Genomic DNA, 23885 nt, shown 5'->3' on the forward strand with positions numbered 1-23885 from the left:
AAGCCTGAACACGGCGCTCAGAGCCACGGTCTTGTTGACAGGGTGGTGTCCGGTCACAGGTCGGGCTCGATCGCCCCAGCCCGATTTATTCCGTGATTCTGTAATTTACAGCCACACCGCCCAACGAGTGCGGGGAGGCCGTGCGGGGAGTCCGGGCGCGGCGGCGGGAGGGGAGCGGGGTCCGCTCCCTTTGTCCGGGGCCGTGGGCGGGAGCGAGGGGCGGGAATGAGGGGCGTGGGCGCGGCCCTGGAGGGCGTGGCCTCTGTGGCGCGCCCGCCGGCCGTTGGCGGGTTTTGAATTTAGCCCGCGGCAGAAGGCTGCTCGCCATTGGCTGGCGCGCGGTCACGTGGGCGGGAGGGCCGCGAGCGCGGTCCGGCGGGGCGGGCGTGCGGCCATATTGGATCGGTGCGGAGCCGGCGGAGGAGGTGGCGGTCGGTCCGTCCGTCGGTCTGCCCGCACGTCCGTCGGTCCCCGCGCCGCCGGTGTCCTCCGCGCCCGTGCTCCATGGCCGAAACCACGCCGCGGACCCGCGGCCCAGCCGCCGCCGCCGCGATGCCGCAGAGTCCGACGCGCATCTCCCGCCTGCAGGAGAAGGAGGAGCTGCGGCAGCTGAACGACCGCCTGGCCGTGTACATCGACAAGGTGCGGAGCTTGGAGACGGAGAACAGCGCGCTGCAGCTGCAGGTGACCCAGCGGGAGGAGGTGCGGGGCCGCGAGGTCACCGGGCTCAAGGCGATCTACGAGGCGGAGCTGGCGGACGCGCGGCGGGCGCTGGACGACACGGCGCGGGAGCGCGCCAAGCTGCAGATCGAGCTGGGCAAGCTGCGCGCCGAGCACGAGCAGCTGCTGGGCAGGTGGGCAGCGGGGAAGGGGCCGGGAAGCACCCGTGAGGTGCGGGAACGGAGACGGGGGTGCGGGCCGAGCGGTGGCGGGGACACCCGCGGTGCGAGCCCTGCGCTCCCGGCCGCCCGTCCCTTGCCCGCTCCGGCGGGGGCTGCGCGGCCGGGAGTGAATTAAGGAATGAATGAAGGAATGAATGAGGCACGGGCAGCGCTGCCGCCGCTCCGCCCCGGCGGGAAGCGCCGGCCCCGAGCGCCGCCCCTGCCGGCTGCGAGTGCCCCGGTCCCCGCAGCATCCGCGGCCGGTCCGGCGCTCGGGTGCCCGTCGGGACGGCTCCAACCGGTGCGGACAACAGCGGGAAGTTTTGATTAGATGGGTTAGATAGTAGGCAGAAAATCCTTGCTGTTCCGGTGGTGAGGTGCTGTAACAGGTTCTACAGGCAGGTTAGCTCTTAAAAGATGAGGTAAAGTGCTCTGATTGCTACCCGCAATAAGGGAGACCTTAGAGCACTTTCCTGTAACTAAAGGAGGCTGGAGAGAGGCTTTTGACAAAGGCTTGGAGGGTTAGGACGAGATGGGAATGGCTTTAAACTGAAAAAGGGCAGGTTTAGATGAGATATTGGGAAGAAATTCTTGGCTGTGAGGGTGGTGAGGCCCTGGCACAGGTTGCCCAGGGATGCTGTGGGTGCCCCATCCCTGGAAGTGTTCCAGGCCAGGTTTGATGGAGCTCTGAAGCTGCTCTAGTGAGTGGCACCCCTGCCCCTAGCTGGAGACTTGGGACTAGATGGGCTTTAGCGTCCATTCCAGTCCCCTAACATTCTGTGATTCCATGAATATTCACTGCTCCCTGTACAGACAGGGACTTTCCTTAAGGCTCGAGCTGCTTTGGAATGAGAAATGGAACTTTTCTGAAACACATTGACTTCTTAATGTGAAAATGCTCACTAGGTAATACGTGGGGCATACTTAAAACCAAAGAGAACTGTAACTTCTGTGCACCTTCCAGGATGTTAAGGTAGAGCAGGCAGAATTTGTGTCCACACATCCTCCAGATTGACGGCTTTACGGCACAGTGCCAAGTTCCCTGCTCTTGCAGCGAATTGATTTTGTGACACTAGATTGTGCTTCTTACACATTCAACTTGATTCAATTGTTTGTTTGGTTCCTTGGTTGTGTTTACCTTCAATTTGATTTCTGTGATTTGCTGCAGTTTTAGGCGTTCGAGCTTTAGTCTTGGAATCACAAGGTGTGTCAATATTGGGGGGGGAAGAAACCTGCAGAGTTCTTAATCTTCCTCTGGTACTGTGTAACCTGTTAGTTTTCTTTAACGCACTCTCAGCCCTGCTATTTCATTATGAAAAAGATATTTCATGTGTAACCAGCATATTGATGTTCTCGTGCATCTGCAGACAGCCCTGATATCTTTTGTCCTCTTTGTTATTTAAAAAATTAAAACTGTGAGCTTCTAACTAGTGAGACTGGTTGTTCTGGAGGTTATCTCTTGGTGCCTTAGGAAGGTCTTAAAGTGGTCATTGATAGTGATAGGGAGAGCCAGGTGTAGCTGCAGACAGGCATCAACATTACTTGACTCCAAGGTCAAGCCAGGAATTTCCATCTCTTAGTGATTTTACTGAGGAAGACACACTCTTCTGTTGGCTTCTCACAAGACTGCATGTGGGGGATTGGGCTCTAAATGCAGTCTGTAGTGGATTCCCTTTTTGTGGCTGGAACCAAGGCATTAATAATGTGGACATGGACATCTTCATATTCTGTCTTGCGTTTGCCTGTGATGGGATACTTGGCAAAAAACGGACGATTTGGTGGGGGCAGGGGATTAACTGCTCCTGCGCTGCAGTCACAACCTTTCTGGAGAGTGGTCTCACTGCTTGGTAGTCAATCCATGTCTCAAACTGGTCATTTTTGTACCCCAGAGAATACAGGTGATAGATCTGGACAAGAACTCCTGGACAGTGTAGTAAAACAATCACTTAATGCTGTTTGAAGCTCCTGTATTCCACTTGCTTGTGGCTCTTTTGTGTTGTTTGGTGGCAGACCTTACGATGAGCGAGCAGTTTCTTACTTGTCTTTGAGTGTTGGATATCTAAGCTTATCTGTAATTCTATTTGCAAAGTCTTAAAAAGGAGCAAAGGTTTTTTTCACTTGAACTGGAGCATGCTCCCTCATGGCTTCTTAAAGCTGTTAAGTCACATTATAACCTGACAAAAATTGCTTTTAAAAACACTTTCCACAAGTGTGCATAGGAGTACTGTAAAGGTTTGCAAGCTAAGATGAGAATGTGTGCTCTCAACAGAATTTTCCTTGCCCTCTCTGAAAGCTGAACTGTAGTTTGATGTCTGTGCTGCCTTTAGTTTAAATGTGAGTATGTGGTAGTTTGGATCTAAGAGCACCACTTGGGGGGAAAAAAGGAGGGGGGGGAAAAAAGAAGAAAAAAAGACTTTCCTGGCATGTTTGGTTCGTGTGGTTTAGGTATTCTGGTAGCCATGTCATAACACTCAAATTAGTGATGACTTTGGTTCCCTGCAGAGCCAGTGGAGATAAATGTGAGGAGAAATAGCTCTCAAGGTGTTCTGGGTCTGTGGGGGGAGCAAAGATGATTTGCCACTTAGTTACCTGAAGGTGGGCAATATTATTCATGGTCTAGCTGGCCTTCTTGTGCTGTTTGAATATTTTTGCAGGTGTTACTCTTGTGCAACTCTGATTTTTCTGTTTAGCATGGCTTCCTTCTTAATTGCTTGATCTATTTTATTCCAGTTGTCTTTCAGCCACTCTTCGAATTAGTGCATCAAACTCAAGCTTCTAGCTACTCCCAAAAGTGCTGGAGGGCTTCTCTTATTCTTTCTTTATAAAAATTAAAGACCCAGTCACCTATTTGTTGGATTTGCTGACTTCAGTGCCACCTACGTGGTGTGATGCACCAAAAGCTTGCTCTGTGCTTTAAATCCCTCAAGAAAAACTGCATTTGTTTCTATAGCTGACACTGCTATATATAGCAGACTTGTTGCATGCTCTTCTTCTAGAGTGCCTGCCATGCAGTGGGTTCTGCTGTAGCTAAATATGAAGGTTTTCTTTAATACTTCAAATCTTTAAAGAGCTGGAGGGTGGGGGGGGGGGGAAGTGGGATTAAAAAAAAACCAGCCTCCCTATTTCTGTTCTGGGGAGGGGATGGAAAAATGATACTCATAGTTGTGTAAGTAGGAAGCTTTTGATGGGCAGAATGGAGATAAGGGAAAATAAATCTCTGTATCTGAAGACTCAGGGGGGAAAAAAACCAGGTAATTTGATTTTAGGTGTGTAGAGCTCTTGTATAGCTCTTGGGAGGTGGAGAAGAGGGAGCTCTCTGTCTTCCATAGTTTGAGAAAGAATTGAGAGACCGTACCGATTTCACACTATTTCCGGTTTATTTTCTCAGTGTTGATGAGGCAAGACTTCACTCTAAGCTTTGCCATTGGTGATAGATGTTGTAGAGATATCCTTCTACTTCCTTCCTTTAAATAAATAGTGCAGTTAATTGTGACTGCTACAATTTTGCAGTCAAGGGCTGTGGAAGACGCCAGCACTAGCTCCACAGAAAAAAATGTCTGTGCATATGGATTTCCAGCTGCTGGACTTGCTCATGAACAGTGGAGGTGAAAGCAGGTAGTTGCCTGCAGATAGCTGTATCATAAAGTCTCAAAATGTGTGATGATACAATTAGCAACAAATTATTTTAGGGGAGTAACTGCTGATATTTTTAGATGGAGTGCACTTCCTACAACAGAGCAGCCTTACCTTGGCTGAGAGTTCAGATTGCTGCAAATTTCATATTTCTTGAGAAAAGGGTTAAATAGACAAGGCATACAAAGCAGTGAAAAATGTGATCTGTGGGCACATCATAATGTCATCACTTAAGCAGCGGGTCCCAATTGCTCCATCACATCCTACAGACCAGATAAAGCTTCTGCTTTTGAGGGGTAATGTGTCATAGGTTCATCATTTGCCACAGCGGCACACCAGGGACAACTGCAGAGCCAGGGTGGTGGAGGGAAAAAGTCTCGTGTGTCACTTGAGCAATTAACTTAACAAGGATGCACATTGTGAAGTTTGGCACAGCTGTGTCACCAAGACGTGTTGAACAAGGGCTGTTCAGAAAGCCAGGCTGGCTGCTGTGTTATGTGGCTCTGCTGATGGGTCAGGTTTCAGCACAGTTTTCCATTGGTGGAGATGGTTTCCAAGATAAGAAAATTTATTTCAAAGAATTTTTGTGTTGGGGACTTAATTTAAGTGTATGGCAGGTCAAAAATCCCTGGCTGGACTTTTCCATGTTGTGACTGGTCGTGTGAGGAAACTGTGTCCTTCAGGAAGCATAAGCTGGTGTTAACACTAGTTCATTTAGGAAACCCATTGTTTACATTTGTCTTTGGCAGGCTGAGGTTTCACTGTGGCAGTTTTCCAGTGCTGAGGGACATCTGCTCTCCTGGAAGAGGAGACAATGTGATTAAAGTAACTTCAAAGGAAATTGTGTGTTTTATTGAAGATGTTGGCAAAGGATTTAATCTTCCTTTATTATCTTCAGGTGTTTTGTAGAGTGCAAGCATTAATAGGAGATGTAATTGTGGCGAGGAACTAAACTTTCATTTTAACTATCAAAGAGATGATTTATCTGTCTGTCTTACCTTTTATCTCCAGTTGTCCTTCCTTCCCATCTACATTCTGAAGTACATTTCTGCATTGAGATTAGGCAATAAAATAAATATCAAGAACAGCTTCCCATCAGCCTGTGGCTTGAATTACTGTGCAAGTGTGTGGCACTCTGCAGCTGATACCCTGAGCAACTACACAGAACCATGTGGTGTGTTGGTGCAGGCAAAGATGTGACACCTGTTCCAGGGTTTCCCAGGGTGCATATGTGCTGTAAGGAGGAACTGTGGAAAGGAAGCTGACTTAAAAATTTTGAAGCTTATTTTTATTATTGTAGGTGATCTTGAAAAGTGAGGCAGAGATTGGAGTCTGGGGAGCTTCAGAGCTTTAATCTGAAATCTCTCGCTGTTTTGATGTGTACCGTAGAGCACCCAGAGGGGGAAGGAGTGGGGTGGTTAACTTGTTGCAAAATAACTTAAGCCACTGAAATGTAAGAATTTATATTCTCAAGTAAGCCTGTCTTCTGTGCGGTGCAGGACATAAATATTTGGTCTCAAATACGTGGACAGGTAATGATGACAGGGTGGTGGGCAGTGGCTTGATAGGTGTTTTGTGTGTGTAGGTTCTGCTTAGAAATAGGGTTATAGCCATGGGATTCACATAGGTGACCATGAACTTCAGGTTGGGTTTGTGACTTCGAGAAAGGTCACAGCTGAGCAGTCAGAGATGGTGTGTTATTGTTGGTTTCAAGCACTACAGTTAAATAAAATGAGTGACATGAGACAAGTTGAAACCACATTACATATATTTATTTACAGGAAAGCCAAACTTGTCCAGTTACTCTTACTTTCACGTTGATCTCTGTACAAAAATTTGAGTGCTCTTAGACAAGCCCTTCTTACATTATTTTAAGTCACTTCCTTGCAAAACACAACCTTAGTGTTTTGTCTGTCATAGGGGAAAAATGTGGGAGACTGACTGGTAGCTAAATAAAATATAAATTATTAATGACTGTAGTTGGGGTGTTTTTTATTATTTTCATGTTTCTCTACAACTGTAGTGGAAAACCAGCCCAGTGTGCAGTAAATGTAATTTTCTATGGATCTAAATATAGGCTGCATTATCAGGAATTACAGCACGTGTATATCTATGTCATGACTTGGCTGAAAGCCAATGCTTTTCGGGGAGAGTTTGATTAATGTTGGTAATGCTTAGCTTTGTGATCAGACTCTTAAGCAGTGGCAGAAAAGAGTGGGTGGGCTGTGGGAGGTGAGAAGAATCTGCTGTAGGGTGACGGCATCCTGCGCTTGGTCAGGTTCAGAGGAGCTTTTGAGTTACACCTCCCCAGATCTGGCTGCTGACTGCTTGCCTTGCATTAGGTGTGTGGCTTGTCTGACTCCAGATGGTCAGTTCAACCTATTAAACTGCTAGAATTTTTTTTTTTTTCCTGCATGGCTTTTCTATTAACTCAGCAAGAAGTTTAAGGAGATTATGGGAAGTTCTAGGTTGTTGTTAACAATTCCATGGATAAGAAGATCCGCACACTTTGAAGCCAAAAGAGAGAAAAACCAAGCTGCTGCTTTGAAAAAGATGCAAGTCTGCAATTATTTCTTTGCTTTTATTTTCCTTTCATGAGTCAAACTAATTGAAAAGGAGTACAGTTCTAGCTAATTTCTGAGCACTGTAACAGGAAGGTGTTTGAAGTTTTTTTATTTGCTGTATTCAGATGTTGCTTTAGCTTTGCTGGGGAGGAAGAAGCCAGCTATTGTCAAGAGGCTGAAGCTCTTCCTGGTGAAAATTAGTGGGTGTAAGGGTGAAGTATGTGTTGTATACATTAGTGTTTGTTTTTATTTATAAAAACAGAGGCTTTTCTGATCTTTCCCTCCTTTCCTGTATTCCCTTTAGGGCTGGGATGACACTGCTGAGTTGCTGAGATTTCATCTGGCTCTTAGTGTTTGAAGTGTTGAGCTCCAGTTTCTGTTTTCTCTCTGAGAATGTGTTCAGATGAGCTGTCTCATAGTTAGACAACTCATGATGCTAAAAACTAATAGTGACTAATTTTAATTCTCCACCCACCCACCACCCCCCCTGCTGTGGCTTTTGTTGCATTAAATTATAGTGTGGCTTCCCAGACAGTCTTGTTGCAAACAAGCCAGAAAGGGCTGATCTAACTGGTAATACTTACTTTTTGTGGTACAGGTGCTACATTGGGTTTTAATCGTGTTGTTGTTGCTAGTCCATTTTATATACCCTTTTTTCTCTGCTGGTGCATGGCAAGAATGCTCTTCTCAGCTGTCTTCCAGTCTGTAAATGCATTAAAAAGGTATTTGTGTTAAAAGAAATTAAAATCCGGAAAGTTTTAAGATATTCACGCACTTTGCATGGTGTTGTATTTTGGGGAGTCTCTCTGTTTCAGAGTCCAGGATAATTTGGGGCAGATGGGGGAGCAGCACACTGTCTATGGCTCTGCAGCTTTCTCATTTTCGGGTCTGACTTGGTAGGCTTGGTTTCAGCATGAGAGAAGCAGCTTCTTCATGTTTTGATTAAAGCTTTTTCCAGCAGTGATCAAACAACAGATGTCTGCTGTGGGCCCTCATACTTCCTGAGAGGGGATGGAGAGATTCGCTTTTTTATAGACATACTAGAGCAAGACACCTTCCCTTCCTTCTTTTTCCTCTTCTGCTGCACACCTTCCTTGGATGCTGAAGTTTCTACAGGCCTGGGTGGGAGAAGGAAGGTCAGGACAGAATCTCCAGTGAATAAAGCAGAGAGTTGGAAGCAGGAGCCCATGTGTCCAAACCTTAAATGCTGTGCTTTTGTCTGAGCTGTGGATCCAGCTGTGGGTCTGAGGAGTGAAATGCCGCAAAGGGACTGGGTAGTGTTGAGCAGCAGGAAGCATCTGAGTGCAGAAGGGTGTGTTTTTGTGTGTCTCAGGGGCTCCCAGCCTGCCCCTTGGGTGCCACGGGGGAGCAGGCGCTAATCCCACGGGATTGGGATTAGCCAGCGCTAAGTCTGTTGCGTAAAGCCTGCCATGTGGTGTGGCTATGGTGCTGAAACCTCCAGACACGGATTCCATCCCTGCATCCCTCTGTGGGCACGCACCTCTCCTGAGCATGATGTTAAGTGCAGGTAATCTTCGGAAAAAAGCATCTTTTAAACCTGAGGGGCTCTCCTTTTAAAATTGTGTTGGTTTTGTGTTAGGTCTCATTTTGTCGAGAAGTGTTGCTGTTGTGTCTTACCACCTGGGCAGTGGTTAAAAAGAGCAGTAGATGTATTCTGAATCAAACTTTATCCAATTTTAAGTCTTCTCAGCATTTTGTTGTTAATTCTCCTTTTTTTTAAAAATTTTACATCTGGAAAGAAAAGTGTGAGAACTGAAGAAGGATGTGCCAGCTGTGGTATTATTGAGCCTAAATCAGTCTATTCCTTTAAAAAGTTCATAGTTCAGTTAAAACCATCTAGAACTTCTGCATGCTACTGCCCTTGATAGACAAATGTGGATATCCCAGGGAGAAAAAGAATGAACTCCAAGGGGGATGAAATTGTTACACACTTAATGGTTGTTTGTGCCATCTAAGGACAAGAAACATTTTGATTCACAAGTATGGGTTTCCTTTCTCCTATTTTTGGTAGTAGCCTGGGATAGCATTATTTGTGGATGACAAACTTGTGTTTATGTGACATTACTTTAGTTTTTTCCTGTTGGATTTCCCTGTTTGAATGTGCTGGTTTAGGAAATAAACACCTAGAAACTGCCTGACTGCTTGTGTAGACACAAAAACTAAATTTGAAGGTATTTGAAAAACTTGTGTGCTTGTCTTCATAAAGAAATCAAATCGCCTCTGCACCAGTGCAATTTCTATCATAGCAGGTATTGTATAGACAGGATTTGGGTCTGTTTCCTCAGGTCTGTGGAACTTTGCCATTCCATATGATCAGAAGGGTGCTGCAAAAGCACAATAGATTTAGCTAAGACAAAATGTTTTTCCAGGTGTTTCTCAAGTTTGAGATTCAGATTGCTTTATTAGTCAACAGTCAACTTTGGGGGTATTTCTAGATTTTCTTGACCACTTTCTCTGGTTTGTTCCAGCTATGCAAAAAAGGAATCTGACCTCAATGGAGCCCAAGTCAAACTTCGTGAGTTTGAAGCAGCCCTAAATTCTAAAGAAGCTGCACTGGCCACAGCCCTTGGTGATAAGAAAAGTCTGGAAGGAGAAATTGAAGATTTGAAAGATCAAATTAGAGAGGTGAGAAGAAGAAACCTTTAACCATCAGGTTCTGTTAGCAAGTGAGGTGGTTTTCTATACTATGAGGTGGTTTTCTATACTATGAGTGGTTTTTATACTATTTATTGTGATAAAATATAACTTCGTAACCAAAAAGAAGGATGAAAACTTGTCATCTAGTCACAGCTAGAACAAATTGTGGTTCACTTTCAACACTAGCAGCAGAGTTTTGAGTAGGTTTCTGAGTCCAGCACTGTTGAGTTTTATTAATAACATGAGTGGTCGAAGTGAGAGCTCTTAAAATTGCAGGTGCTGAAATTGCAAGGGATGTTACTTATGGGGAAGAAAGCAGGTCAGGACTCAAAGTACACTTGACACATTTCAGAAGTGTTTTGGGGGGCAGATTGACTTCACAAGAACAGATAATAACTGACAAGTAACAGTTTGTGATTCTCTCTGCCCTCCTTTTGGTTCTTCCTGTGGTTCTCCATGTTCTGATGGAACAACAAGGAAAGAAACCTCTTGTCCTAGTTTTGTTAGCCTTTTGATTTGTAATCTTGAGCAATGCCACCCCAAGAGGACGAGTTGTGGAGACCAGGAGATTGGTATTTGCCATGTATTAAAAATTGATCTGTAAGGAAAATCAGTAAGTAGCAATTTTAATGCCAGTTACCAGCGTGAAATATATAGAACTCACTTGCATAAACAACTGCAAAAGTGTGTGTGTGTGATATGTAGTATCACTGGGGTAAATATTGGGATTTGGTTGTGAAGTTCAACCTTAATATGTAGTTAGCTGTAGTTCTGTGAGGCTGTGGTCATTTTGTGCATTCTGCTGTATAACTGTAGTGTTGATTCTTTTGTTCCTTAAAGCTTGAAGCTTCTTTAGCTGCTGCCAAGGACCAGCTTATAAATGAAACCTTGCAGAAGGTGGACCTCGAAAACCGTTGTCAGAGCCTCATTGAGGACCTGGAATTCCGTAAAAATATGTATGAGGAGGTAAATGCTTTTGTCTCAAGAATCAACACTATTAAAGGGAAGAAGACAACTGGGAGGTCATTCTAGAACAGGAAAGTAATTTAGGTTGGGAGGTACCTCTGCAAGTTGTCTGAACTCCTGCTCGGAGTAGTAGGGTTTATCTCTGTTCTAGCATGAAGATTTCTTTCTTACTTTTTCTAGGAAAAATGATTTTAACTCTGAATTCTTGTGGGAAAATAACTTTGTGTATCGTGTTGTTTCATCTTAAATTCTGATCATGATATGCAGTGCACATGTCTTTTCCTAGTAATGAGAAAGTAGGTTAGTAATTTCCCACATAATCCCATTATGAGAAATAAAGTGGAGAGGGACACTCAAACAGGTGCTGTGGACCCACAGTATTTTTGATTTCAAGCCTTTATAATAGTATGTTTTTGAATAAAGGAAAGAAAAGTGGATGAATAGTTGTCTTTTAGAACTTTTTCTTGACATTCTCCCTTTCACCTGGAGGCTTTCCAGGAGGAACTTAAGGGCAGTAACAAATGTACTTGACTGTACTGTCTTTGTTCCATGTGTACTTTTTTTTACTGGTAGTATTTTCAGCTTTGTTTCATGTTGTTGGAATCTCTTTCTTTCCAGGGAAAGCACAGGCAAGCACACGAGCAAATTGGGAAAGTGCTGATTAGTGGAAGTGATTCTTCCATTTCCCAGTAGTTTGATTTTGTGCAAGCAGAGAAGGTACCTCAAGAAAGGGGGAATATATTTCTAAAGTCTAGTGATGCTGAGTTGTATTTGTTGAAAGTTCAGACAACTCTCAGAAAAAAATGCTGGTGGTATCCTAGCTCTTACTTTACTGACAGGCTATTGCAAAATAACACTGGGGAGACTGTTTCTACTAAAAGTTCCATGTCAAAATAATCTAATGCTACTACCTGCATTGCTCTCCACTCAGCAGGGTAGTCTTCTAAACATTTTTGTCCTGCATTTACTGAATGTTACCACGTTTTCCTGGTTTTCATAGGAGATCAATGAGACAAGAAGGAAGCATGAAACTCGCCTAGTTGAGGTTGATTCTGGGCGTCAGATTGAGTATGAGCACAAACTGGCCCAAGCCCTCCATGAGATCAGAGAGCAGCACGATGCACAAGTGAAGCTGTACAAAGAAGAGCTTGAGGAGACTTACCATTCCAAAGTGAGGACGTGTTTTCACACAGCTGTTTGATGTGCTTTGTTTTTGTTTTGCTTAATACCATAATTACTGGCAGCTCAGAGGAGTTTATTAGGGAGCTCGGTTTGAAATTAGCATGCGTTTGAGTGTGAATTTGCATTTTCACAACTCACTTTGGGAGCAGGTTTAATCCTCATCAAGTACAAAAACAGAAAGGAAGGAAGCACTGTGTGAAGGTGATCTGGGGGAAAAAGTGATTAGTGCTGGGATTACTGTGATTTTGAGGAAATTTTCATGTGTTGTTAAGTATGATACTGAACAATGATCAACAAAGCATCCCATATTTTGTGTAAAAATTCATAATGGGGCTTGCTGAGAAGACAGAAGATAGAGTCCTCTGACCCATTACAAAACATAGGGAAGTTTTACAGTGCCCAGTAAACTTCTGTTTTTCACTCATCTAGACAGAAAGCTGAAATCAGTTATGCTTCATCATTTCCTTCCTCTGCTGTTATTCAGCATTTATGTCAGGAGACACCCTGATGTCTCAACTGAACCTTGTTTCTGTGGCTGTACTTGTTGCAGTTAGTATTTTTTAAAAGCAAGGTGGGATGTTAGAGCAGAAAAGTTCATACAGACTGAATTTATTTGCATTGGTTTTGGTCTTTTCAGCCTGCTTATCTCCAGGCCTTCAGTCTGGCTTGGAAAAGATTATTTAAAGTAAGATCTAACCAAAAAGGCGACCTCTCATTGCTTTCTTGATCTCTCACCAGGTATACTGTTTCTGTATTTTTTGAATCTTACTTTTTAAAAAAATTAGACTCCTTGGCATTATAATCAACAACAAGTTCCGTAAGTCTGTGGTGCAGACCAAGTGTGTGCGGTGGTGGTCAGCTGGAAGGATTTAGTTACTTTGTAAAAGTAAAACTATTCAAGATTGAAGTGATAGAATGAAGCAGTAGTGACTTAGGGTGCTGATACTAAGTTGCTTATATTGCCTGAAGGTTAACAAGTTTGCTTCTTTTTAGGGAATTGGTAATTTCAGTTTAGCTTCTTCAGTTTAAGCATATTACATAAACTCGGTTGAGCATGAAAACTGAACTCTCTAGTTCAACTTCAGTAATGTCTACAAGGGAAAGTTTTAATCCTAGAGTAAGTATCCAGAGAACTGGAATTCTGGGCAGGGCAATCCACGTGGTAACCGAGGCACCACATTTTGGCCTTAAAGAAAGAAAAGTTTCGCTGCTTTGGAGCTGCAGAGAGGAACTAGGTGGCTTAGCGTTGGGTGTGGGTTTTTAGTGATTCATTTTTTTTCCTTCTAGTGAAAGTTACTTTGAAACTGATGTCTTAACTTTGGTGTCCTGCAGCTGGAGAGTGCCAGGCTGTCTGTGGAGATGAGCAGCTCTGCAGCCAACACCATCAGGGAGCAGCTGAACGAGAGCCGCATCCGCATCGACAGCCTGTCCTCCCACATCACCAGCCTCCAGAAAGAGGTAACCAGCTGTGCCTCCTCAGCCCTGCTAATTACAGCTGTTGGTTTTTGTATTGAAGGACTTTTCTTTACATTGCAGTTGTTGTTTTTTCTATTAAAGGGCATGTTTAAAGGCAATGTTTAATCCCTTAACTTGTAAGTATGTTCAGCGTCATGACTTGAGTTTGTCTTCTCTCCTACCTGTTCTGTACTTTTTCAAATTCTTTCATGTCTCCTTTTGAGAAACTTCAATTTTTTTTTTTTTTGTCCAGTATTCTGCGACAGAGATAGTGTTTGAAACGAGGTAGCATTAACTGGCTTTTGTGAAAATTTTTGTGGATAGATGAGGCGACTTTAGACAAACCTGTATTAAAAGTTCTTGACACTGAGCAGTTTAGTAGTGACTAGACAGCCTAGTGTAGGATTTCACAAAGCCACATTCAAAGCCAGAACTGGAATTTGCAGTCTCTGTTCAGTGTCTCTTTTCATCCCAGATCCAATTTGCCTCTAGACATCTGACAAAAAAAACCCCTAATGGCGTGATCTTGCCCAGATTAGGACTATGAGACTGAGTAAAAACATCAAATAACTGTACTTGAGCATCTGTAGGGCAGGATCTCGAGCAGAAATTGGTTATTCCTAGATCCCAGAGAGCATAAATCACACCCAGAGAAGTATGACATAACAAATGACAAGTGATGTGTTCAGTACTGGCCTATTTGTAATGTTGTGTGCACTGCAGTGGGAAATCCAGAGTGAAAATGAGAAGTGTTAGGAGTTCGTTCTGCAGTAAGCTTTTGTAACTCACTTGAAAATGCAGCAAAACTTTTAAATTTTTTTAGGAATATAAAATACTAGCGCTGTTTCATCCTTTCTGTGATACATTTTGATTGTATTCCTCCTGTGCAGTAGGACATCAAAGTACTTTATATTTCAAGTGAAAAATATTAATGCAGGGGTTGTTATTTCCTAATTTTCCAAATAAATTGGCAGATACTAGTAAGAATCTTTTACTAGTTTTCCTTTTATATAGTCAAGTTAGTCTCTGGAAAATATCAGGTGATGTAATGAATGTGCATGAGGTTACACAGGAATTGGATGGAAAGTTTTGGCCACTTAGATCTTATTTCTGCCTTTAGATTAACATCATCTTTTGGGGGTTCGGTCAACAGGTTTTTTAAGTTAATTGCCTCTGTTTTGTTAAGTCAGGAGTGACAGCTTGGTTCAGAGAACTTACTTCTGAAGTGGCAGAAGTGTTTGTTGCTAACTTCAGGGCTATGAAAATCAGCTTCTGTCATTTTGACTGATTTTCCACCAAAGGATCCATTTTGCTGTGTTTTTGGGGGTTTTTTTGGTAGCGTTAGTGAAGTCAGGCAGCACACTTGTTTTCCATTTTACTAGCACTAAGTTAAGCTTTATTTTCTTGGAAGAGCACTCTTATCCCTGGTGCTGGTCTGGTTTGAGTTGCCAGCACTGAGCTCTGTAGTAGACTCCACTGTGATCTTCCACGTGACACAAAACTCCATTTATTAAATTCCTTATCTGACTCTCTTAACATTGACAACCAGTTACACTGGTCCCCTGTGTCAGACATGTAGACTCTCCTCTCTCTGTCTCTGGACTGGGATGATTTCCTAAATTGGGTGCATGCATAGCAAACTTTGTGGTTGTGGGCCATTGGTGCCTGTGTCTGTCCTTAAAAAATTAAATCTTAAGGGGCAATCAAACAGAAGAAATCATACTTATGGAAAGCAAAGCCTTACAGCTGCCATCATTTGGCCTTTCTTTGATAAGCAGTCCATTCTGGGTGTACAGTTTTAAGATCTGCTGGCTTGATGGAAGTTCTGAAGCGGGAGACAAATTAGGTTTCTTCAAGGAGTGCTTACCACCACACTGAGCAAGCCTTGGAGGCTTTGATGATAGGCAGGCAGGTTTTCACTGACAACAACCCTTATTCCTTTAGAGGAACTGCCTCCCAGAATTCAGGAGTAGCAGCAGCAAGCTGAAGCACAAAGCAGACATTTGGAAACCACAGAGCACTTGAACACCTCCAGGGGTGGTGACTACACCACCTGCCTCCCTGGGCAGCCCATTCTGATGTCTAACCACCCTTTCTGTGAAGAAATTCAGCTTTACATCCAGCCTGAACCTCCCCTGGTGCAGGTTAAGACTATGTCGTGTCTGGCACTTCTTAAACAGTTAAACTCTTGAGCTCAATTTTTCTTTCCTGAGTGAATTCAAGTACAGTAGCATATTTTCAGACCTCTGAAAAATGGAGCAAGTAGTTGTTTTCCCAAGGATGTTGCAAGTTTGCTGGAATTTGAGGTGTTTATTTTTGTAGTAGGTGAAGTGGAGAGCAGGAAGTTGAATACGGGTGAGTATGAACTCAGAAGTAGAGGAGGACGTGCAACTCCTGTGTTTTGAATTCCATGTTGCCTGAACAGCAGAGCACATGGAGGCTTGGGTGGGCTTTCCTTTGCACCGTCATTGATGTTTTCAATGCTTTTTTTTCCCCAGTCTAGAGCGTGGCAGGACAGAGCACAGGAGCTGGAGAGCAGCCTGGCCCAGGAACAGGAAAACTGCCGCAAAACGCTGGCAGAGAAAGAGAAGGAAATTGCAGAGATAAGAAATCAAATGCAGGAGCAGCTGACTGACTACGAGCAGCTCCTGGATGTTAAACTGGCACTTGACATGGAGATCAATGCATACCGGAAATTGCTGGAGGGTGAAGAGGAAAGGTAGGAAAGGACACAGCAACAAGTGGTGGTGTCTCTGTTATCTCTGTGCTTCCTTCACTGGCCTCTTTCTCTGGTAAAAAGCAGTTTTTAATGCTGCTAGACTGCTTTGCAAGGCACTGTTTTTGCCCCCTCCTGTCTGAGACAGTTCTAAGTCACCATGAGACCAAGCACACTGAGTATCAGACCAGCTCTCAAGGCAGCAAACACCTTTTTTTTTTTTTTTTTTTGGTTAAAATCCAGCACAGAAGAGGTAATGAATTGTCATTTGTATGCCTGTTTGATGCCATAGTTAATATTCCTTTTCGAAATGAATTGCAGGGTTAGTTAATTGTTAGCCAAATTTCTCTAAGTATAGACTAATTTTAATAAAGTCATAACCATTTTGATTGCCCAGCTCATCAGCCAGCTGCATTTTTTCCACATCTGGAAATGAATCAGAGTTCTTCCAAGACTGAGAATTTTCACCTCTGTCACGGCTGTTATTTAAAGTAGTTTGATTCTTCACTGTGTTCTGAGCTGCTCAAGGCTGGTTCCTCTCAACTGCGGGGATGAAACAGCCAAAGCTTTTATGCCACTGGGTTTTTGCATAAATTTCCCACAGTGGCTTAAGTCTCCCTAGGGTTTCTGTTTCTTTGCAGTCTTTAACAAATGCACAGAAATGCCTTTATGCTCTTAATGTAGTAGTCCATCAGTATTCTGTGTTCCAGGAACATTAATCAGCTGTTTGACACGTTTTATTCACCTCTTAAGTACATAAGGCTTCACTTCTTCATGTAACATGCTTTGTTTACTATATCGGTGTATTAGTCTATGGGAAGAAGAGGAGATGGAAGAAAGTTTATTTAAAAAAAAGGTGGAAAAACTTAAGCCAAATCATAGAATCATTAAGGTTGGAAAAGATTTGAGTCCAGCTGTTGACCCAGCACTGCCATGTTCAGCACAAAACTGTGTCCCCAAGTGCCACATCCCCATGTGTTTCCAACACTTCCCTGGGCAAAGCCTGACTGTCTTTTCAGTCCTGAAATTCCTCCTGATATCCAGTGTAAACCATCCCTGGCACAGCTCAAGCCATTTCTTTCCACCCTGTCCTGCATTCCCTGCGAGCAGAGCCCGGCCCCCACCTTGCTTCACCCTCCTGCCAGGGAGCTGTGGAGAGAAAGAAGGTGCCTCCCTAAGCCTCCTTTCCTCTGATGTGACGTGTGTGTGTGTGTGTGTTCCTTCCCTTCCCCACCCCAGGCTGAAGCTCTCCCCCAGCCCCTCCTCCCGGGTGACCGTCTCACGGGCATCGTCCAGCCGCAGCGTCCGCACGGCCGGCGGCAAGAGGAAGAGGATTGACGTGGAGGAGTCCGAAGCCAGCAGCAGTGTCACCATTTCTCACTCAGCCTCTGCCACGGGGAATGTGTCTATCGAGGAGATAGACGTGGATGGGAAGTTCATCCGCTTGAAGAACACCTCTGAACAGGTTTGAAAGTGCCATGTGTGTCACGAGCTGAGGCACAAAGGGAGTCCTCAGCGCCCTCTCAGCTCCTGGGCTTCGTGTTGACCCCGGAGCTTATGGCGTTAAGGAGCTGGTGTGTCTCAAAGACAGCTTTCACACACTGTTCTGGATTGATGGTGACTTTCTCCCAACCATTCTCAGTGCTGCTGTTTTTCTGCAAGGTATCCCACCCACCAAATTGTTACCTTGCACTTCAGAGTTCTGCCTTGCAGAGCAGAGTTCTAAAACTTTGCAGATAGATAACCAGGCTGCTTTAGAAGCCTTTTTAGCACTTTCTCTGCCTTAAAAAGCCCTAAGAGAAATACATACAGATGCAGAATAAATGTCTGAATGAAATTAGTTGCCAATGTCCCTTGTATCTGCATAGAGCTCTTCTAAATCATAGTTTTTCTCCCTTGGCTGCACCCGCAATTTTATGAGCCCTCAGTTCCCATGCCAAAGTCACTGTTACAGTGACTACTGAGGTTATTTGCTTCTGTGGATAGGTAGCAGTTTATATTGGAGTTTACACATATCTACCCAAATGAAGAACTCTTTGATAAATAGTAATCACAACTTTTCCTTATGTTGCCCTCAAAATGATGCTGTTACATACAGTACATTTCCCTCCTTTATCTTCACTAAAAGGCAGCTCATCGTGGTGATTTAGATGACAAAGATGGTTCCAAGTGTCCCAGTCCCCTCTAATCAGTGAGGACATGGACAGGCTCCTCCAGACTGTGATAATGTGGATTGTAATTACTGTAATTACCACACCTGGGGAGTGATGGCTTTGTTTAGTGAATTCAAGAAACCTTGACATTTCTCTTGGTCTAGACACTTTAGTGTGCAGATGACTCAATTCAGCCAAGTCAAAAACTATTTCTAGTGAGTCAGAACCTGCTTTTTTTTTTGCCTTTTTGTTTTTTTTTTTTTTTTAGCTTCCCCCCTGCCACACACACACTTGTTTACCACATAGATTTTCCCCCCAACTTTTATTTAATTTGCCTACACATTCATTGTTTCGTAAGGAAGGAGAAGCATCAGTTTTGTTCCCAGTAACCATGGGTGGTTCATGTTTTTAGCACTTTTCTAGGGAGTCTAGATTTGAGCAACTCCCTGCTGTGCAGTGTAATAAACTGTACTTGGGGAACCTTCACAAGTGTCTGACAGTTTGTATAAATAAATAGGTTAAAACATAGTAAATCCTCTTTAAGTATGGTATGTTTCTGTCATTGACAAACTAAATGTCAGCATCCATTAAGATACCTAAGATTTTTTTATTTTAGATAATTTTAGCTGTCTGGAGTCCAGTGGCAGCTGTTGAATGATCAGAAACTGTTGGTGGGGGAATATAAAAAATACCTACTCTTGTTTCGAAGCAGTCATTCTGTAAGGATGATTGTATATGATTTGTTAATGCTTTTCAAGTAGTTGATAGGTCATACAAGGGAGTATGTGGTGGCAGGTGGTACATATGTAAAATTATTTCAAGAATACTAACGAGCAATATTTTGTTTTCTAGGAAGCCTGCTTGCCATTCTGTGCTTCAAAAAACATATTAAATATTTGTAAGGGGATTTTAATATTTAATACATATTACTAATGTGTATTTTTCTGGACCAAGTGATAACAAAACTGATGCAAATCATAAACATTAGTTAACATCAAAACTCAAAAGCAGGATGTATTAAGTTTTAACTTCAAATAAGAGGTAAGATAAATTTACCTAAAATTATTCTAATTCCATGCTGAAGATCAAGTGATAATGAACCCTTTTTACTGAAAGTTTTATGTGTCTCACAACCTTAAGGATAAAAAACTCACTGCAAGCATAACAGAAAATGAACGCTGGTGGGAATAATTTTTTTTCCTCTCCCTTTTCTTAGGATCAACCTATGGGAGGTTGGGAGATGATCCGAAAAATAGGAGATACTTCTGCAAGTTACAGATATACCTCAAGATATGTACTAAAGGCAGGCCAAACTGTTACAGTAAGTTGTCAAGTTTCAGCTGCTCAGTTGAAATGGACTCCAGGCCAACTTGTGTGGGTCAAAAAGACATCAGGTTTTTAGTTTTGTCCTTCCTGTGTACGCGTTCAGAAAATAATCACCTGTGTTTGTGTTGGACATTAGTTGTGTCAGTTGCTGGGGCAATTAACACAGAAAGGTGTTTTTCAGAACTTTATTTTCTGTATGACGCAGTAATTTTCACCATGTACAGGTGTGCTTACCTACTCTAAAGTCTCTGTTTTATTGCCCAAAACGTTTTTGCAGATACTTGTGTTTTCTTAACTGGAAGAGATTCAGAAATACATGAAATGAGTCAGTAATTCAGAAATGTGTAAGAACTGGCAAACAATGTTCCTGTGTGACTTCTGTTGACAGATCTGGGCTGCAAATGCTGGAGTTACTGCAAGCCCTCCCTCTGACCTCATCTGGAAGAACCAGAATTCCTGGGGCACCGGTGAAGATGTGAAAGTTGTACTGAAAAATTCTCAGGGAGAGGTAAAGCACCTCAGATCTGTGTGAGCTTTTTCTGTGGTGTTACCACTTACAAAGATGCAGGTTAGGGCTTCACACAGGAGTGCACTGGAGTGTTTGGTAAAGTTCTCTTCTTTTGGAGAATTAGCTGCAGTTCAGAAATGCCTCTACTTGAAACCTGTCGGTTTTTTTCCCCTGTATCAAGTCTAAATAGTAAAAAAATGACTTGTTCAGACACCTCCCTCATGCCAGGAGCTGGGCAGTGCCTTAGAACAAGCTTTGAAAAGAAAGTTTTGGTAAACTCTTCAGTGATTTGTCTTCTGAAGTAGTTTTCCTTATGCGTGTGTGCTGGTGAGGAGGGGGGGAATGTTACAGTGAAATTCACGTGAAGCAGCGAGGGGTTAATTCAGGTGTAAGGTGTGATTTAAAACTTGGGGTGGGACAGCTACTGTGACTGCAATTTAAAGAAAATGTTTAAAGATGTATGAAAAAAGCAGATTTTTGGAAGAAACTGATGAGTGTTTTGTTAGAAAGACACCTTTTAATCATTAAGAGATTTAAAACTAAGCTGTTTATGCTCAGCAATCTGTGAAAAGTATACAAACAAAATGAGTACAAGTAGTTTTCCCAGCAGCTGGAGCTTTCATTTCTCAAAGTCTTAAGCAGGTGAGCAACAGGAGATTGGTTTGTGTTTTTTGGGGTTTTTTTGAAGAGTTCAGGTCTTAAAAATGTCTTGCAGGAGGTTGCTCAGAGAAGCACTGTGTTCAAAACAACAGCACGTAAAGGGGAAGATGAGGAAGTTGAGGAAGAGGCAGCTGAAGCTCTGGATGAGGAAGACCTTTACCGTCAGCAGGTATTTTCTTTTAGGGTTAGCAAGGTTGTTTACGTTGCAAAAAAGGAGATAGAAGTCATGAAATCTTAAAAAAAACCAAACCCCAAAACATAAAAAATACCAAGTGTGGATGTTCTTTAATTTTTTTCTTTTTTTAATCAGTAATTAGTGAAAGCATGGAGCTGTCTTTCTGAAACCAGGGTAAAAATACTGTCTAATATATCCCCTTGGAGAGAAGTACACCTTTTTCAAAGTTTAAAGATATGGGGATTTTTTTTTTTCCCTTAAACTCCGTTCCTAGTAAGATTCCCCCCCATGCCAGTTGTTTATAGTAAAGTTTGGCTTAAGCAGGTGAGTTTACTGAAAGTTTAGAGAATTCAAATCTCTCTATTATATCTCTGGTACAGAAAATTTTGTTAGTGTCTTCTGTTCACATATTTTTCCTGATAGAGAAAATTTGAGATTTGAAAATTCTTTGAGAGAAAATGTTCCTTGCATGTTGAAAAAATGAAATTCTGAAGACAAACAAAAAAAGAAAAAGACTGTGTTAGAAATCAGAGATGTTAGATTTCTTAAATAAAACCTCTCAAGGTGATTGTATATGCTCCCTGATTCAAGTATGGCAGTTATTTGTGTTTTTTCTGGTACTTGTCCTCCTTTACCCCTCATAGGAAAGGATATGTAACATTCTTTCAATTCCAGGGTATAACAGGTTGTACAGCTTTGCTGACTCTTGTTTATACCATGCCATGCTAATAATTTAATATATTAAAAATGCACAGTAAGTCCTTTGGAGTAGGAAAATATTTTGCTGCTGGATTTTTTGGTTTGTTTTGTTTTAAATGATTCTCTCTTTTCTCAACAGGCAGAGCAAAGGGCGTCTAACAGAGGCTGTGTGGTCATGTGAAATTGCAGACACTCCAGGTTCCTCCAGCTGTGGTAATCCCTGCCTGCAGAACAGAGCCTTCTGAGAAGCACAACGTTATTTTCCTGTCTGTGAATTTTTGAAGCTGCGAGTCTGATGGCCTTAAATTTCCTTTGCCACTGAAAAAAAGGAAAGTTTGTGACAAGTATCTCGACTTCCTCGCAGGACGTGAGCTGGTGGCTCCCCTCAAGGAGCTGTTTGAGATTTGATGTTCCTGTCTCTCTCAGATTTGTACGCCAGTCTCTTTTCATTGAAACCTTGCTGGAGTAGGAATATTCCAGTGTGTTTTGGGGATCGATTTTTTTTTAGATTATACCACTCTAGACTAGTTGCTACGACCTCTTTGTATTTTAGGTGCTGTTGGGGATTGGTTTAGAGTTCTTACTCTGGAAGAGGATTCATGTTACACCTTGTAGTCGTGTTGTTAAGATAGTGTTACCAGCTTAAATTTTCCTATGTGGTTTTTCTTAACAAATTAGGAGGCTGTTTTAATATGAATTGCCTTATTTGTTTACAATTTTTAGTAACAAAACAAAGTCTCTAGAGGTCTAGTCTACATTTGTATGGGAAACAGTTGTAATTTTGCCAATGTTGAAAGTTTTTCTGTCCTTTTCACATTATTCTGATGTCTGAAAAACATTTTAATAAAGTATCTCTCTGCTGCAGAGTAAAGTTTTTGGAATTTGTTTCGTCCTTGAACTGAGCTGAAAGTTGAATGAGCGTTGAATCCTTGAAATTGATGGCCTTTGAAGCTGAAGAAACATCTGTGTAAATGGAACAGTGGCATTTGAGATGCAAAGATTTCTTCTATAAAATGAGTAATATTACTTCATGTTTGGAAAATTAATTCTTCAGAGCTTTATTCTCACTCTGTTGCGTTTGTGCTCTTCTTCGCTCATGGGTCTGTTCTTACTGGCTTTTACCACATCTTGGAAGTACCAGGCTGAGCAGTTTAAGCAAGCTTGATAACATAAAGAGAAATTTAGAAACACTGTAAAATAGTTACCTTTGACATAGCCTGAATATATTTTTAAATGCACAGCCAAAATTTTGGAAGTTGATTGGAGTTTTCTTTTAGAAAAAGTTGAGTGGAGTTTTTATTTTTTCATGGCAAAATTAAGACTTTTTAACATGTCTTTCATCTTGAATAAGCTCTTTTCTGGTCACCAGCATGGTGGCATTTCAACATGTGCCAGCAGGAGGTAGAAAGGGGTGGGGGTTGATGCACAATTTTAGGTCATGGTAGGAACCTTCCTGCATTATCAAATTCTTGGTTACACCCTTTGTAGAGCCTCCTCTTCAATGACAATGGGAGAAATACAGATTTTACAATAATTTTGGCAGGGTTTTTTTGGCTGTGACAAGAATTCCTATAAAATAGCAGAAGGATTGTTGTGAAACACAACTGTGAAACATCCTGCCACAAGGTGGAGGTCTTGTTTTGCTTGTCTTTTTTTTAATACTTGTACAGCAACAAACCAACGCTTCCTGCACTGCCCTGCAAGTTCCATAACTTGAATATCATTGGTAGTGGCATAAGATACAAACTGAATCATCCTGCAGGTGAAAACTCTTCAGCAATTTATTGCTTGTAGCTGGATGAACACACTTTACCAGGAATGTTTCTGCTCAAACACACTCGTTCCTGTGCAAAACGGGTAAGGAATTTAGGAAACAAGTGGTTTGAGCTGTGCAGCAAACCTGGGAACTGCATTCTTTGTTTATAGTGTTCATTATAAAAACCCCAGAGTAATCGAAATTGGTGCAGATTAGTTCATGGTGGTGTTGACAGAAGTTTCATGCTGGAAGTTGGGTTTTGCTTTGGATTTCCTTGTCCCTGATTCACATACCTACATCACATTTGCCCAAGCAGATAGCAAAATATGGACAGAGAAATTAACATGTAAATTCTGTTCAACAGATGCTAATTATTCATTTTCTTCTATAAATTATGCTGTTTCAAACACTGGTCTTAATTTTTTCCATGGAAGTCTGTCTTACCAGTGTGTCATTTTGACACTAATTTGAGGGTTTCTGGGTTGAAAATGATAGTTTTTATCTGTGAAACAGTGCCTTTTATATTCATACTGCACCGTAAGCAGTATCTGTA

General features: G+C 42.5%; 2 protein-coding genes across 3 annotated transcripts in view; one reads left to right on the forward strand and one right to left on the reverse strand.

The window, feature by feature from the left end:
- Positions 1-385: 385 nt before the first annotated feature.
- Positions 386-22447, forward strand: LMNB1 (lamin B1). 2 transcript variants are annotated; one of them, XM_039567073.1, is made up of 11 exons: positions 386-854; positions 9568-9724; positions 10577-10702; positions 11703-11873; positions 13217-13342; positions 15838-16058; positions 17295-17520; positions 19425-19529; positions 19923-20042; positions 20758-20871; positions 21716-22447. In XM_039567073.1, the coding sequence occupies exons 1-11, from the start codon at positions 505-507 to the stop codon at positions 21755-21757; spliced, it is 1758 nt and encodes a 585-aa protein (XP_039423007.1). In that variant the 5' UTR covers positions 386-504; the 3' UTR covers positions 21758-22447. The 2 variants fall into 2 exon arrangements, with proteins under 2 accessions (XP_039423007.1, XP_010401985.3); XM_010403683.3 differs by lacking the exon at positions 386-854 and adding an exon at positions 8514-8606.
- Positions 6003-23885, reverse strand: part of MARCHF3 (membrane associated ring-CH-type finger 3) — a 77510-nt gene continuing 59627 nt past the window's right edge. The window contains exon 6 of the mRNA XM_019288434.3: positions 6003-7781. Coding sequence (XP_019143979.1) covers positions 7710-7781 — 72 coding nt within the window. The 3' untranslated portion in view covers positions 6003-7709. The remainder of the gene's footprint in view (positions 7782-23885) is intronic.

This window comes from Corvus cornix, chromosome Z, assembly GCF_000738735.6.
Source record: "Corvus cornix cornix isolate S_Up_H32 chromosome Z, ASM73873v5, whole genome shotgun sequence".
NCBI lineage: Eukaryota > Metazoa > Chordata > Aves > Passeriformes > Corvidae > Corvus > Corvus cornix.

What these genes read in the sequence shown, in the direction of transcription:
- LMNB1 (XM_039567073.1), top strand. Translation starts at nt 505, where the DNA reads ATGGCCGAAACCACGCCGCGGACCCGCGGCCCAGCCGCCGCCGCCGCG. An exon ending in AGGCAGGCCAAACTGTTACA is followed by an intron (nt 19,530 to 19,922) that starts GTAAGTTGTCAA and finishes TTCTGTTGACAG; the next exon opens with ATCTGGGCTGCAAATGCTGG. An exon ending in TGAAAAATTCTCAGGGAGAG is followed by an intron (nt 20,043 to 20,757) that starts GTAAAGCACCTC and finishes AATGTCTTGCAG; the next exon opens with GAGGTTGCTCAGAGAAGCAC.